The sequence below is a fragment of the Electrona antarctica genome (assembly GCF_951216825.1).
Source record: "Electrona antarctica genome assembly, contig: scaffold_811, whole genome shotgun sequence".
Lineage (NCBI taxonomy): Eukaryota > Metazoa > Chordata > Actinopteri > Myctophiformes > Myctophidae > Electrona > Electrona antarctica.
This window is the reverse complement of record NW_027638653.1, coordinates 7,501-24,652: the sequence shown is the minus strand read 5'-3', so window position 1 is coordinate 24,652 and position 17,152 is coordinate 7,501. Positions and strand designations below refer to the sequence as shown.

The following is a 17,152-nucleotide window of genomic DNA, read 5'->3' as shown; positions in this document are numbered from 1 at the left end:
AATGTCTCATACTGTAATAACAGAATGTCTCATACTGTAATAACAGAATGTCTCATACTGTAATAACAGAATGTCTCATGCTGTAATAACAGAATGTCTCATGCTGTAATAACAGAATGTCTCATACTGTAATAACAGAATGTCTCATACTGTAATAACAGAATGTCTCATACTGTAATAACAGAATGTCTCATACTGTAATAACAGAATGTCTCATACTGTAATAACTCTCAGAATGTCTCATACTGTAATAACAGAATGTCTCATGCTGTAATAACAGAATGTCTCATACTGTAATAACAGAATGTCTCATACTGTAATAACAGAATGTCTCTTACTGTAATAACAGAATGTCTCATACTGTAATAACAGAATGTCTCATACTGTAATAACAGAATGTCTCATACTGTAATAACAGAATGTCTCATACTGTAATAACAGAATGTCTCATACTGTAATAACAGAATGTCTCATACTGTAATAACAGAATGTCTCATACTGTAATAACAGAATGTCTCATACTGCAATAACAGAATGTCTCATACTGTAATAACAGAATGTCTCATACTGTAATAACAGAATGTCTCATACTGTAATAACAGAATGTCTCATACTGTAATAACAGAATGTCTCATACTGTAATAACAGAATGTCTCATACTGTAATAACAGAATGTCTCATAATGTAATAACAGAATGTCTCATGCTGTAATAACAGAATGTCTCATACTGTAATAACAGAATGTCTCATGCTGTAATAACAGAATGTCTCATACTGTAATAACAGAATGTCTCATGCTGTAATAACAGAATGTCTCATACTGTAATAACAGTATGTCTCATACTGTAATAACAGAATGTCTCATACTGTAATAACAGAATGTCTCATACTGTAATAACAGAATGTCTCATACTGTAATAACAGAATGTCTCATACTGTAATAACAGAATGTCTCATAATGTAATAACAGAATGTCTCATACTGTAATAACAGAATGTCTCATACTGTAATAACAGAATGTCTCATACTGTAATAACAGAATGTCTCATACTGTAATAACAGAATGTCTCATACTGTAATAACAGAATGTCTCATACTGTAATAACAGAATGTCTCATACTGTAATAACAGAATGTGTAATTGCGAACGCAGTGAGCATTTACTATGAGACCCAGCAGATCCTGTCTGTGTGTGTGTGTGTGTGTGTGTGTGTCACGCTGTAACACCACACGCCCACCACCAGAGGGCGCAGCTGTATCACACACAAAAACACACACACACACACATGCACGCGCACACACACACACACACACACACACACACACACACACACACACACACACACACACACACACACACACACACACACACACACACACACACACACACACAAAACTTAACTTACAAAAAACTTAACTTAAAAAAAAACTTAACTTAAAAAAAAACTTAAAAAGGAAAAACTTTAAAAGGAAAAACTTAACTTAAAAAAAAAAAAAACTTAAAAAGGAAAAACTTTAAAAGGAAAAACTTAAAAAAAACTTAACTTAAAAAAAATCTTAAACACAAAAAAGAGAACTTAAAAAAAACCTTAAAAAATTACGTAATTTATTCTAATTGTTGTTTTTGCAATTTACGAGCTGCGTTCGCTTCCCGCGTTCGCGCGTCTTACTTGTACTGTAATAACAGAATGTCTCATACTGTAATAACAGAATGTCTCATACTGTAATAACTCAACACAGTGTTTTGTCCCCGAATGGGCTGCCGTTTAGTGGCCGATTTACCGTCAACCCATTGTGGGGCGGGAACCCCTTTTGGTGTTAGCATCATGTTATGCGTTAGCTATTGAAAAATAGCAGATCTACAAGCTCGTAGCGCGCCACCGAGTGGCGCGCTACGAGCTTTGTAGGTCTGCTATTTTTGAAAGATCAAAGAACGACTGACATAGAAACATGGCTTTTTCAGAAAACTGTCAGGATGTAGAAGACATTTTTAGAATCTGATCTCAGGTCAAAATGGGTTAAACCCACCACGCGTGCTCGGCGCTGCGGTGCGCCGGGGATGGAATTATGACATTGTTCACCTGTACCGCGAGTTATTGGATATAATAACGTCAGATTAAGGTAAGGAAACGGCTTGTCCGGAATTCTCCTTTACGGCTTTTTGACCCGCCTTGAAACACCTGAAGCCTCATGCAGTGACAGTTATGGAGCGTCACAGTCCCGCCCCCTTTCATGACGACGCCAGGCCCAGTCCCGCCCCCTTTCATGACGACGCCAGGCCCAGTCCCGCCCCCTTTCATGACGACGCCAGGCCTAGTCCCGCCCCCTTTCATGACGACGCCAGGCCCAGTCCCGCCCCCTTTCATGACGACGCCAGGCCCAGTCCCGCCCCCTTTCATGACGACGCCAGGCCCAGTCCCGCCCCCTTTCATGACGACGCCAGGCCCAGTCCCGCCCCCTTTCATGACGACGCCAGGCCCAGTCCCGCCCTCTTTCATGACGACGCCAGGCCCAGTATTTTTCTTTTTAATGCAACGTTTCGGTCTCCGGACCTTCTTCAGGCATCCCGTCCCATAGACATTTCAAAACGTATTTATTTAAAGACCTTATAAGGTCGTACAAACCCAACGTCGTACAAATAAAAGCCAACTCGAGTCGTGACAAATCATGACAACAAACACAATATTTTGGACCAAACAAATAATTACAAAGAAGAAAAACAACACAAAAAGTGTTGTAACCTGCCGTTTTCTTCTTCTTTCTAATGTTTTGTTCTGCAGATCTACAAGCTCACAACATGTTACGAATGTGACGCGTTGTGAGTTTGTATATCTGCTATTTTACGGCAAACAACACCAGTGTGCAACTAAGTATACACCCGCCTTCTAATGATAGCGCAAAATCTGTCTTGGAAGAGCCACCCATCGACTAATCTAATATACGGCAACCTTCCCCGTGTTTCTTCACTAGTCCGATCCAGAAGAACACAGTTTGCCGACCACTGCTACAGAGCTGATCATGAGGTTATATCTTCCCTTCTTCTCTGGAGTCCTGCCTCAAAGCAGACCAGAGGTAGAAAACTGTCGTTCCCTGATGTCATCGCTAGGGACACACAGGCATCAGTAAGCAGGAACTGGGGATGGCAATGAAGGACCGGGAAGTCTGGCGTGGCTTTGTGAAATCCATGATCTCGACCACGGTCGAAAAATGATGATGACGTATATAATTTGTTTTTCATTCGACCTTTGACAATGACAGTAAGTAGTAAGTAGCCTTGCCGAGCCATGAGGCCCATAGGGCAGGAGCCTATCTCCTGTTTCTGTAGCGTGAGGCAGCTTGATGTACAAGTACACCCCCTGGACATGACGCTAGTATGTCGCAGGGACTTACCCCCAATCCAACCCTTGATGCTGAGTGCCAAGCAGGGAGGCACTGGGTCCCATTTTTAGAGTCTTTGGTATGACCCGGCCGGGGATTGAACCCCGACCTCCCAGTCTCAGGGCGGACACTCTAACCACAAGGCCACTGACAGGCAGCACGTTATATGACTGTTACAATCTTCTTACTGTAACCGTAACCGTGTCAAATGAAAGGAACATGGGAGCCATTATGGCTAACATATTAAACATGTGTCCATCCGTCTCGTCCTGTCCCCCACCACCGAGTGACCTTCTGTTTGGGTGACCTCCACAGGGCTTCCTGGAAGGCGCGGAGGGCGGGCGTCGCTGTGACCGTCCCGTCAACCTGCTGAGGAGGGGCTGCTCGCCGCGCTTCATGGAGCACCCGAAGGTGGAGGTGGAGGTCAACGCCACGCTGCGAGGAACGCAGGTGTCGCCGTCGGACATCAGCATCACCCTCAGACCAGGTAGGAAGGACCCCAGGACACCCTGGTGTAGATTTAACCCATTCTGGATGGGAACCCCCCTTTTGGTGTTTTAAAGCATTATGTTATACTTTAGCTATTGAAAAATAGCAGATCTACAAGCTCGTAGCGCGGCACTGTAGATCTGCTATTTTTGAATGTGTATATTTGAAATGTGGCGCAAATTTGGAATATACTTTCAGAGCGAACATTTTTAACTCAAATCTTTGCTTCTGGGGGGGGGGGGGGGGGGGGGGGGCAAATACATTTTTGGGGTCCTTCACATGAAATAGTTTGAGCACCACTGACATAGAAACATAGGGTTTTTTCAGAAAACTGTCATGATTTAGAAGACATTTTGTAGAATCGGCCTCAGGTCTAAATGGGTTAACCCATTTTGGGCGGGAACCCCTTTTGGTGTTTTAAACATTATGTTATAATTTAGCTATTGAAAAATAGCAGATCTACAAGCTCATAGCGCGCCACCGAGTGGCGCGCTACGAGCTTGTAGGTCTGCTATTTTTGAAAAATCGTAAAAATGTGGCGCAAATCTTTGAATATATATTCTTTCAGAGCGAACTTTTTTAACTCCGGTCTAAATGAGTTAAAGGAATGGACAGGACGCCAGACATATGTAATAAAGCTTGGCTTTTTGGGGGGGAAAAGTATGCAAATACACAGAAAATTCGTTTTTTTTGTATCACTTGACATATGTGAGTTTTCTCTTAGTAGTATTGCTCAATATCTCATCAGAATCATAACAAGAGAATCCCGGTCTTTTTTGCTAACGTCTGGCGCTAACCGCAAAGCATCATGGAACATGCAGTTTCTAGATACCGTAACCCTTTGTTAGGAATACAAATAGATGTCAAAATAGACAATCAATCAATTCATTTTAACTCCTTTAGTCTTTTTAAAGGAGCATTCAGTGATTTGGGTGATTTGGAAAACCACCCAGTCCGCCCCGGTAACAAAATGTGCACATGCACACCCTCTACAGTGGGGGGGAGTGCAACAGCAAGTGCACCAAGGCCCGCCCCCACACATGATTGGAGGAAGGCCCCTCTCATCTATTGGATGAAGACTTTGCCACCCGCCACCAAAACTGAAACTAGGGTTTTTTGACCCCAGGGGCTCACTGGGGACAGGGAGGAACTCCTTATGGTCAGCACACTCTATAGTAGGGAGGATTATCCAAATAAAAAGAAAAAATAAGTGATATTTGAATGAAGCAAAATCACTGAATATACCTTTAACTGTAAATAATAATAATAATAATATGCATTTAGCAGCATTCAACCATTATGCAAATGAAATAACATCACAAAATGTAACCCCATTAAGTTACAACACCTGGGCCTGTCCCAAGTATTACATAATCGTCTAATCACAATTAACAGGTTCGCTGCGGAACCCGGCTAAACGCGTGTTATGTTCCATTCTCTTTCCCTGACGAATCCTCTAAACCCGCCTTTTGTTGTATATGTTTAATTCGCCGTTTTTTGAGTGGTGTAAACCACTCCTACAACTGGCTTTGTTAGTTTACGTGTCTGTCTGTTTGTCTGTCTGTCTGTTTGTCTGTCTGTTTGTTCGTACCAAAAAATGAGCATGGTTGCTATGGTCACCCAGTTCACACGGGTGTGATTTCATTACGTCAGACATTACGTCAGACCACAGCTGATCAGTCTATATAAGACCTTACACCACTCAGTTCACACGGGTGTGATTTTTTGATAACTTTTAAGAAATACCGACTTTGTGACAAGGACAACCGCTTTATGATGACGTAACCGGAAATCGACCCATCGCTGGCTTGCAAGGGCTTCTGGGAAACTGAGTTTGATGCGAGTCAACGGGGTCCCATGGCCGCCTCCATCCGCCATTGGGGTTTCAGAGTAAAAGCGGACATGTCTTTCCGGCACCCCAGAGCTCCTATTTTGAAGGAATCCCGGGAATGATTGTGTTAAAGGTGTTAATTGACCGATACATTTTCAAACATTTTTCAAAAATAACAAAATAGCAGATCTACAAAATCTGCAGAAATAGCAGAAATTTCAGAAGCTTACAACAGATTGTATTGTGTACAGTAGCCGACTCATTCCGAGTCAAGTCAGTCAATTAATCATTGTTACTGTCCAATCTGTATGTGTTTATCGGTGTGTTTGTGCACGCACGCCACGTGCGCACGCACATGTGCGTGTGTCTACCATTTGGTATGTGCGCGCGTCTCGGCGTCTGTTTGTGGTTATCTGCACGTGTGTGTGTTTCTATATTCTCTCTATCGTTGCGTTCACACGAGGCAGATGCAAAGATCACAGCACGTTTGTGTCGCTTTGTAAAATCTGTTGCTCACACGCTCGTTGACATCATCACAAACGGTATAATTAAAATAATTTACTCTTCAGTGACAAATAAATAGGACAAAATATTTAACCCATTTTGGACGGGAACCCCTTTTTGGTGTTTTAAGCATTATGTTATGCTTTAGCTGTTGAAAATTAGCAGATCTGCTATTCTTTTTTTATCGTGAAAATGTGGCACAAATCTTTGAATATATTATATTCTTTCAGAGCGAACATTTTTAACTCAAAACCTTGCTTCTGGGGAGTCCCTGGAACAACATATTTTTAGATGGGGGGTCGGCAGCCAATTTCATAAGATTTCTGGGGTCCTTGACATGAAATCATTTGAGAACCACTGATATAGAAACATAGGTTTTTCAGAAAACTGTCATGATTTAGAAGACATTTTTTAAATTTCGATGTCGGGTCTAAATGGGTTAAAAGTATGTGATGACACAAACAAACAACAAACAACATATAATCATTTTCAGAGGTTAATTTAGGAGATTCAAAGATATGGAGTGTAATTGGTTGGAGCAGCAGTCACTCTAAACATGGGGAGCTTTGTAAGCCAATAAGAACATTGCTTGCTGTGAGTTGGCTGAGTTAGCCAATCAGGCGCCTTGTTTTTCCCTTCTAGACCAAGGAAGCTTTGAGAAGGACACAGTAACCACACAAACTGAACTAGTATTCAAGTTGTTGCCAGCAGAACAAACTGAACTCAGTATTCAAGTTGTTGCCAGCAGAACAAACTGAACTAGTATTCAAGTTGTTGCCAGCAGAACAAACTGAACGTTTTTTTTCCTCCTATCTGGTGAACACACTACTTCACGTCCTTTTTTCATTCACTGCAAGAGCAGTCCATCATTGTTCTTTGAGGCATCCACCCCCCTTGGCCGGGTTTCTTTTTGTTATTGGAGTTGAACTGTTAGTTGGATCCTGGGTTCGTCTGCAGCCTGCTCATCCTTCCTGGAGACAGTGCTACAGCAGCCTGCAGCCTGCTCATCCTTCCTGGAGACAGTGCTACAGCAGCCTGCAGCCTGCTCATCCTTCCTGGAGACAGTGCTACAGCAGCCTGCAGCCTGCAGCCTGCTCATCCTTCCTGGAGACAGTGCTACAGCAGCCTGCAGCCTGCAGCCTGCTCATCCTTCCTGGAGACAGTGCTACAGCAGCCTGCAGCCTGCTCATCCTTCCTGGAGACAGTGCTACAGCAGCCTGCAGCCTGCTCATCCTTCCTGGAGTACCACAGCAGCCTGCAGCCTGCTCATCCTTCCTGGAGACAGTGCTACAGCAGCCTGCAGACTGCTCATCCTTCCTGGAGACAGTGCTACAGCAGCCTGCAGCCTGCAGACTGCTCATCCTTCCTGGAGACAGTGCTACAGCAGCCTGCAGCCTGCTCATCCTTCCTGGAGACAGTGCTACAGCAACATGCAGACTGGCGAGCTGCCCATGAGAATCCACCTGAACCTGAAAGAGGAAGAAATAGTTAAAGTGTGCCCTTGTCTACAGTGATGGTAGGACAAGTATACTGTTGCATCGCTCATCCTTTCACACTGGAAACCTAAAGTACAGCAGATACAGCAGCGAGTGGTACAGTAACCACACAAACTGAACTAGTATTCAAGTTGTTGCCAGCAGAACAAACTGAACTAGTATTCAAGTTGTTGCCAGCAGAACAAACTGAACTCAGTATTCAAGTTGTTGCCAGCAGAACAAACTGAACTAATATTCAAGTTGTTGCCAGCAGAACAAACTGAACTAGTATTCAAGTTGTTGCCAGCAGAACAAACTGAACTAGTATTCAAGTTGTTGCCAGCAGAACAAACTGAACTAGTATTCAAGTTGTTGCCAGCAGAACAAACTTAACTAGTATTCAAGTTGTTGCCAGCAGAACAAACTTAACTAGTATTCAAGTTGTTGCCAGCAGAACAAACTGAACTCAGTATTCAAGTTGTTGCCAGCAGAACAAACTGAACTAGTATTCAAGTTGTTGCCAGCAGAACAAACTGAACTAGTATTCAAGTTGTTGCCAGCAGAACAAACTGAACTCAGTATTCAAGTTGTTGCCAGCAGAACAAACTGAACTCAGTATTCAAGTTGTTGCCAGCAGAACAAACTGAACTAGTATTCAAGTTGTTGCCAGCAGAACAAACTTAACTAGTATTCAAGTTGTTGCCAGCAGAACAAACTTAACTAGTATTCAAGTTGTTGACAGCAGAACAAACTGAACTGAGTATTCAAGTTGTTGCCAGCAGAACAAACTGAACTAGTATTCAAGTTGTTGCCAGCAGAACAAACTGAACTCAGTATTCAAGTTGTTGCCAGCAGAACAAACTGAACTTAGTATTCAAGTTGTTGCCAGCAGAACAAACTGAACTCAGTATTCAAGTTGTTGCCAGCAGAACAAACTGAACTAGTATTCAAGTTGTTGCCAGCAGAACAAACTGAACTGAGTATTCAAGTTGTTGCCAGCAGAACAAACTGAACTAGTATTCAAGTTGTTGCCAGCAGAACAAACTGAACTAGTATTCAAGTTGTTGCCAGCAGAACAAACTGAACTAGTATTCAAGTTGTTGCCAGCAGAACAAACTGAACTGGGTATTCAAGTTGTTGCCAGCAGAACAAACTGAACTAGTATTCAAGTTGTTGCCAGCAGAACAAACTGAACTAGTATTCAAGTTGTTGCCAGCAGAACAAACTGAACTAGTATTCAAGTTGTTGCCAGCAGAACAAACTGAACTAGTATTCAAGTTGTTGCCAGCAGAACAAACTGAACTCAGTATTCAAGTTGTTGCCAGCAGAACAAACTGAACTAGTATTCAAGTTGTTGCCAGCAGAACAAACTGAACTCAGTATTCAAGTTGTTGCCAGCAGAACAAACTGAACTTAGTATTCAAGTTGTTGCCAGCAGAACAAACTGAACTCAGTATTCAAGTTGTTGCCAGCAGAACAAACTGAACTAGTATTCAAGTTGTTGCCAGCAGAACAAACTGAACTCAGTATTCAAGTTGTTGCCAGCAGAACACACTGAACTCAGTATTCAAGTTGTTGCCAGCAGAACAAACTGAACTCAGTATTCAAGTTGTTGCCAGCAGAACAAACTGAACTAGTATTCAAGTTGTTGCCAGCAGAACAAACTGAACTCAGTATTCAAGTTGTTGCCAGCAGAACAAACTGAACTAGTATTCAAGTTGTTGCCAGCAGAACAAACTGAACTAGTATTCAAGTTGTTGCCAGCAGAACAAACTGAACTCAGTATTCAAGTTGTTGCCAGCAGAACAAACTGAACTCAGTATTCAAGTTGTTGCCAGCAGAACAAACTGAACTAGTATTCAAGTTGTTGCCAGCAGAACAAACTGAACTGAGTATTCAAGTTGTTGCCAGCAGAACAAACTGAACTAGTATTCAAGTTGTTGCCAGCAGAACAAACTGAACTCAGTATTCAAGTTGTTGCCAGCAGAACAAACTGAACTGGGTATTCAAGTTGTTGCCAGCAGAACAAACTGAACTCAGTATTCAAGTTGTTGCCAGCAGAACAAACTGAACTAGTATTCAAGTTGTTGCCAGCAGAACAAACTGAACTAGTATTCAAGTTGTTGCCAGCAGAACAAACTGAACTAGTATTCAAGTTGTTGCCAGCAGAACAAACTGAACTCAGTATTCAAGTTGTTGCCAGCAGAACAAACTGAACTAGTATTCAAGTTGTTGCCAGCAGAACAAACTGAACTAGTATTCAAGTTGTTGCCAGCAGAACAAACTGAACTAGTATTCAAGTTGTTGCCAGCAGAACAAACTGAACTAGTATTCAAGTTGTTGCCAGCAGAACAAACTGAACTAGTATTCAAGTTGTTGCCAGCAGAACAAACTGAACTGGGTATTCAAGTTGTTGCCAGCAGAACAAACTGAACTAGTATTCAAGTTGTTGCCAGCAGAACAAACTGAACTAGTATTCAAGTTGTTGCCAGCAGAACAAACTGAACTAGTATTCAAGTTGTTGCCAGCAGAACAAACTGAACTCAGTATTCAAGTTGTTGCCAGCAGAACAAACTGAACTAGTATTCAAGTTGTTGCCAGCAGAACAAACTGAACTCAGTATTCAAGTTGTTGCCAGCAGAACAAACTGAACTCAGTATTCAAGTTGTTGCCAGCAGAACAAACTGAACTAGTATTCAAGTTGTTGCCAGCAGAACAAACTGAACTCAGTATTCAAGTTGTTGCCAGCAGAACAAACTGAACTAGTATTCAAGTTGTTGCCAGCAGAACAAACTGAACTCAGTATTCAAGTTGTTGCCAGCAGAACAAACTGAACTAGTATTCAAGTTGTTGCCAGCAGAACAAACTGAACTAGTATTCAAGTTGTTGCCAGCAGAACAAACTGAACTAGTATTCAAGTTGTTGCCAGCAGAACAAACTGAACTCAGTATTCAAGTTGTTGCCAGCAGAACAAACTGAACTAGTATTCAAGTTGTTGCCAGCAGAACAAACTGAACTAGTATTCAAGTTGTTGCCAGCAGAACAAACTGAACTAGTATTCAAGTTGTTGCCAGCAGAACAAACTGAACTAGTATTCAAGTTGTTGCCAGCAGAACAAACTGAACTAGTATTCAAGTTGTTGCCAGCAGAACAAACTGAACTGGGTATTCAAGTTGTTGCCAGCAGAACAAACTGAACTAGTATTCAAGTTGTTGCCAGCAGAACAAACTGAACTAGTATTCAAGTTGTTGCCAGCAGAACAAACTGAACTAGTATTCAAGTTGTTGCCAGCAGAACAAACTGAACTCAGTATTCAAGTTGTTGCCAGCAGAACAAACTGAACTAGTATTCAAGTTGTTGCCAGCAGAACAAACTGAACTCAGTATTCAAGTTGTTGCCAGCAGAACAAACTGAACTCAGTATTCAAGTTGTTGCCAGCAGAACAAACTGAACTCAGTATTCAAGTTGTTGCCAGCAGAACAAACTGAACTAGTATTCAAGTTGTTGCCAGCAGAACAAACTGAACTCAGTATTCAAGTTGTTGCCAGCAGAACAAACTGAACTAGTATTCAAGTTGTTGCCAGCAGAACAAACTGAACTAGTATTCAAGTTGTTGCCAGCAGAACAAACTGAACTCAGTATTCAAGTTGTTGCCAGCAGAACAAACTGAACTAGTATTCAAGTTGTTGCCAGCAGAACAAACTGAACTCAGTATTCAAGTTGTTGCCAGCAGAACAAACTGAACTAGTATTCAAGTTGTTGCCAGCAGAACAAACTGAACTCAGTATTCAAGTTGTTGCCAGCAGAACAAACTGAACTAGTATTCAAGTTGTTGCCAGCAGAACAAACTGAACTCAGTATTCAAGTTGTTGCCAGCAGAACAAACTGAACTCAGTATTCAAGTTGTTGCCAGCAGAACAAACTGAACTAGTATTCAAGTTGTTGCCAGCAGAACAAACTGAACTCAGTATTCAAGTTGTTGCCAGCAGAACAAACTGAACTAGTATTCAAGTTGTTGCCAGCAGAACAAACTGAACTCAGTATTCAAGTTGTTGCCAGCAGAACAAACTGAACTAGTATTCAAGTTGTTGCCAGCAGAACAAACTGAACTAGTATTCAAGTTGTTGCCAGCAGAACAAACTGAACTAGTATTCAAGTTGTTGCCAGCAGAACAAACTGAACTCAGTATTCAAGTTGTTGCCAGCAGAACAAACTGAACTAGTATTCAAGTTGTTGCCAGCAGAACAAACTGAACTCAGTATTCAAGTTGTTGCCAGCAGAACAAACTGAACTTAGTATTCAAGTTGTTGCCAGCAGAACAAACTGAACTCAGTATTCAAGTTGTTGCCAGCAGAACAAACTGAACTAGTATTCAAGTTGTTGCCAGCAGAACAAACTGAACTCAGTATTCAAGTTGTTGCCAGCAGAACAAACTGAACTCAGTATTCAAGTTGTTGCCAGCAGAACAAACTGAACTAGTATTCAAGTTGTTGCCAGCAGAACAAACTGAACTCAGTATTCAAGTTGTTGCCAGCAGAACACACTGAACTCAGTATTCAAGTTGTTGCCAGCAGAACAAACTGAACTCAGTATTCAAGTTGTTGCCAGCAGAACAAACTGAACTAGTATTCAAGTTGTTGCCAGCAGAACAAACTGAACTCAGTATTCAAGTTGTTGCCAGCAGAACAAACTGAACTAGTATTCAAGTTGTTGCCAGCAGAACAAACTGAACTAGTATTCAAGTTGTTGCCAGCAGAACAAACTGAACTCAGTATTCAAGTTGTTGCCAGCAGAACAAACTGAACTCAGTATTCAAGTTGTTGCCAGCAGAACAAACTGAACTAGTATTCAAGTTGTTGCCAGCAGAACAAACTGAACTCAGTATTCAAGTTGTTGCCAGCAGAACAAACTGAACTCAGTATTCAAGTTGTTGCCAGCAGAACAAACTGAACTTAGTATTCAAGTTGTTGCCAGCAGAACAAACTGAACTCAGTATTCAAGTTGTTGCCAGCAGAACAAACTGAACTAGTATTCAAGTTGTTGCCAGCAGAACAAACTGAACTCAGTATTCAAGTTGTTGCCAGCAGAACAAACTGAACTCAGTATTCAAGTTGTTGCCAGCAGAACAAACTGAACTAGTATTCAAGTTGTTGCCAGCAGAACAAACTGAACTCAGTATTCAAGTTGTTGCCAGCAGAACACACTGAACTCAGTATTCAAGTTGTTGCCAGCAGAACAAACTGAACTCAGTATTCAAGTTGTTGCCAGCAGAACAAACTGAACTAGTATTCAAGTTGTTGCCAGCAGAACAAACTGAACTCAGTATTCAAGTTGTTGCCAGCAGAACAAACTGAACTAGTATTCAAGTTGTTGCCAGCAGAACAAACTGAACTAGTATTCAAGTTGTTGCCAGCAGAACAAACTGAACTCAGTATTCAAGTTGTTGCCAGCAGAACAAACTGAACTCAGTATTCAAGTTGTTGCCAGCAGAACAAACTGAACTAGTATTCAAGTTGTTGCCAGCAGAACAAACTGAACTCAGTATTCAAGTTGTTGCCAGCAGAACAAACTGAACTCAGTATTCAAGTTGTTGCCAGCAGAACAAACTGAACTCAGTATTCAAGTTGTTGCCAGCAGAACAAACTGAACTAGTATTCAAGTTGTTGCCAGCAGAACAAACTGAACTCAGTATTCAAGTTGTTGCCAGCAGAACAAACTGAACTAGTATTCAAGTTGTTGCCAGCAGAACAAACTGAACTAGTATTCAAGTTGCTGCCAGCAGAACAAACTGAACTCAGTATTCAAGTTGTTGCCAGCAGAACAAACTGAACTAGTATTCAAGTTGTTGCCAGAAGAACAAACTGAACTCAGTATTCAAGTTGTTGCCAGCAGAACAAACTGAACTAGTATTCAAGTTGTTGCCAGCAGAACAAACTGAACTAGTATTCAAGTTGTTGCCAGCAGAACAAACTGAACTAGTATTCAAGTTGTTGCCAGCAGAACAAACTGAACTAGTATTCAAGTTGTTGCCAGCAGAACAAACTGAACTAGTATTCAAGTTGTTGCCAGCAGAACAAACTGAACTGGGTATTCAAGTTGTTGCCAGCAGAACAAACTGAACTAGTATTCAAGTTGTTGCCAGCAGAACAAACTGAACTAGTATTCAAGTTGTTGCCAGCAGAACAAACTGAACTAGTATTCAAGTTGTTGCCAGCAGAACAAACTGAACTCAGTATTCAAGTTGTTGCCAGCAGAACAAACTGAACTAGTATTCAAGTTGTTGCCAGCAGAACAAACTGAACTCAGTATTCAAGTTGTTGCCAGCAGAACAAACTGAACTCAGTATTCAAGTTGTTGCCAGCAGAACAAACTGAACTCAGTATTCAAGTTGTTGCCAGCAGAACAAACTGAACTAGTATTCAAGTTGTTGCCAGCAGAACAAACTGAACTCAGTATTCAAGTTGTTGCCAGCAGAACAAACTGAACTAGTATTCAAGTTGTTGCCAGCAGAACAAACTGAACTAGTATTCAAGTTGTTGCCAGCAGAACAAACTGAACTCAGTATTCAAGTTGTTGCCAGCAGAACAAACTGAACTAGTATTCAAGTTGTTGCCAGCAGAACAAACTGAACTCAGTATTCAAGTTGTTGCCAGCAGAACAAACTGAACTAGTATTCAAGTTGTTGCCAGCAGAACAAACTGAACTCAGTATTCAAGTTGTTGCCAGCAGAACAAACTGAACTAGTATTCAAGTTGTTGCCAGCAGAACAAACTGAACTCAGTATTCAAGTTGTTGCCAGCAGAACAAACTGAACTCAGTATTCAAGTTGTTGCCAGCAGAACAAACTGAACTAGTATTCAAGTTGTTGCCAGCAGAACAAACTGAACTCAGTATTCAAGTTGTTGCGAGCAGAACAAACTGAACTAGTATTCAAGTTGTTGCCAGCGGAACAAACTGAACTCAGTATTCAAGTTGTTGCCAGCAGAACAAACTGAACTAGTATTCAAGTTGTTGCCAGCAGAACAAACTGAACTAGTATTCAAGTTGTTGCCAGCAGAACAAACTGAACTAGTATTCAAGTTGTTGCCAGCAGAACAAACTGAACTAGTATTCAAGTTGTTGCCAGCAGAACAAACTGAACTAGTATTCAAGTTGTTGCCAGCAGAACAAACTGAACTAGTATTCAAGTTGTTGCCAGCAGAACAAACTGAACTCAGTATTCAAGTTGTTGCCAGCAGAACAAACTGAACTTAGTATTCAAGTTGTTGCCAGCAGAACAAACTGAACTCAGTATTCAAGTTGTTGCCAGCAGAACAAACTGAACTAGTATTCAAGTTGTTGCCAGCAGAACAAACTGAACTCAGTATTCAAGTTGTTTCCAGCAGAACAAACTGAACTCAGTATTCAAGTTGTTGCCAGCAGAACAAACTGAACTAGTATTCAAGTTGTTGCCAGCAGAACAAACTGAACTCAGTATTCAAGTTGTTGCCAGCAGAACAAACTGAACTCAGTATTCAAGTTGTTGCCAGCAGAACAAACTGAACTAGTATTCAAGTTGTTGCCAGCAGAACAAACTGAACTAGTATTCAAGTTGTTGCCAGCAGAACAAACTGAACTCAGTATTCAAGTTGTTGCCAGCAGAACAAACTGAACTCAGTATTCAAGTTGTTGCCAGCAGAACAAACTGAACTAGTATTCAAGTTGTTGCCAGCAGAACAAACTGAACTCAGTATTCAAGTTGTTGCCAGCAGAACAAACTGAACTCAGTATTCAAGTTGTTGCCAGCAGAACAAACTGAACTCAGTATTCAAGTTGTTGCCAGCAGAACAAACTGAACTAGTATTCAAGTTGTTGCCAGCAGAACAAACTGAACTCAGTATTCAAGTTGTTGCCAGCAGAACAAACTGAACTAGTATTCAAGTTGTTGCCAGCAGAACAAACTGAACTAGTATTCAAGTTGTTGCCAGCAGAACAAACTGAACTCAGTATTCAAGTTGTTGCCAGCAGAACACACTGAACTAGTATTCAAGTTGTTGCCAGCAGAACAAACTGAACTCAGTATTCAAGTTGTTGCCAGCAGAACAAACTGAACTAGTATTCAAGTTGTTGCCAGCAGAACAAACTGAACTCAGTATTCAAGTTGTTGCCAGCAGAACAAACTGAACTAGTATTCAAGTTGTTGCCAGCAGAACAAACTGAACTAGTATTCAAGTTGTTGCCAGCAGAACAAACTGAACTCAGTATTCAAGTTGTTGCCAGCAGAACAAACTGAACTTAGTAGTCAAGTTGTTGCCAGCAGAACAAACTGAACTCAGTATTCAAGTTGTTGCCAGCAGAACAAACTGAACTAGTATTCAAGTTGTTGCCAGCAGAACAAACTGAACTAGTATTCAAGTTGTTGCCAGCAGAACAAACTGAACTAGTATTCAAGTTGTTGCCAGCAGAACAAACTGAACTAGTATTCAAGTTGTTGCCAGCAGAACAAACTGAACTCAGTATTCAAGTTGTTGCCAGCAGAACAAACTGAAATATACAAAAAGAAGGAAACAAGAGGAGTCAATTGTTTTGAATGAGTGTTGGTTAAATTGTATTTGTTTTGTTGCAATTGTTCAGTAATTTATATTTCACTCAAAGGTGTTTAGAAAAGGGTTTATAATTTTTTGGAATTCATTCAGTTCCATATTTATCATACTGTTAAAGGAGTTTTTTTTATTTTGAGTAAAAACAAATAAATTAAAATAGGAGAAGCTGGTTCCACAGTGAGTAGACCAATGGTCACCCAACATAGCTCTAACATCTGGTGGATGTGTCTGACCTCTCTCTCTCTCTCTCTCTCTCTCTCTCTGCCTGTCTGTCTGTCTGTCTGTCTCTCTCTCTCTCTCTCTCTCTCTCTCTCTCTCTCTCTCTCTCTCTCTCTGTGTGTCTCTATGTCTCTCTCTCTCTAGGCTCCGAGGCCAGCTTCATAGTGGCGGTGCAGCAGTCTCCAGTCTATCTTGTAGATCTCTACTATCTGGTGGATGTGTCTGACCTCTCTCTCTCTCTCTCTCTCTCTCTCTCTGTGTGTCTCTATGTCTCTCTCTCTAGGCTCCGAGGCCAGCTTCATAGTGGCGGTGCAGCAGTCTCCAGTCTATCTTGTAGATCTCTACTATCTGGTGGATGTGTCTGACCTCTCTCTCTCTCTCTCTCTCTCTCTCTCTCTCTCTCTCTGTGTGTCTCTATGTCTCTCTCTCTAGGCTCCGAGGCCAGCTTCATAGTGGCGGTGCAGCAGTCTCCAGTCTATCCTGTAGATCTCTACTATCTGGTGGATGTGTCTGACCTCTCTCTCTCTCTCTCTCTGCCTGTCTGTCTGTCTCTCTCTCTATCTCTCTCTCTCTCTCTCTCTCTCTCTCTCTCTGCCTGTGTGTCTCTATGTCTCTCTCTCTAGGCTCCGAGGCCAGCTTCATAGTGGCGGTGCAGCAGTCTCCAGTCTATCCTGT

At 41.6% G+C, this 17,152-nt stretch overlaps 1 protein-coding gene across 1 annotated transcript in view; it reads left to right on the top strand.

Moving 5' to 3' along the window:
* Positions 1 to 3,692: 3,692 nt before the first annotated feature.
* Positions 3,693 to 17,152, top strand: part of LOC306917871 (integrin beta-8-like) — a gene marked incomplete at both ends in the record, with an annotated part of 15,996 nt that continues 2,536 nt past the window's right edge. Inside the window, one exon of the mRNA XM_079530765.1 lies at positions 3,693 to 3,864. Coding sequence (XP_079386891.1) covers positions 3,693 to 3,864 — 172 coding nt within the window. The remainder of the gene's footprint in view (positions 3,865 to 17,152) is intronic.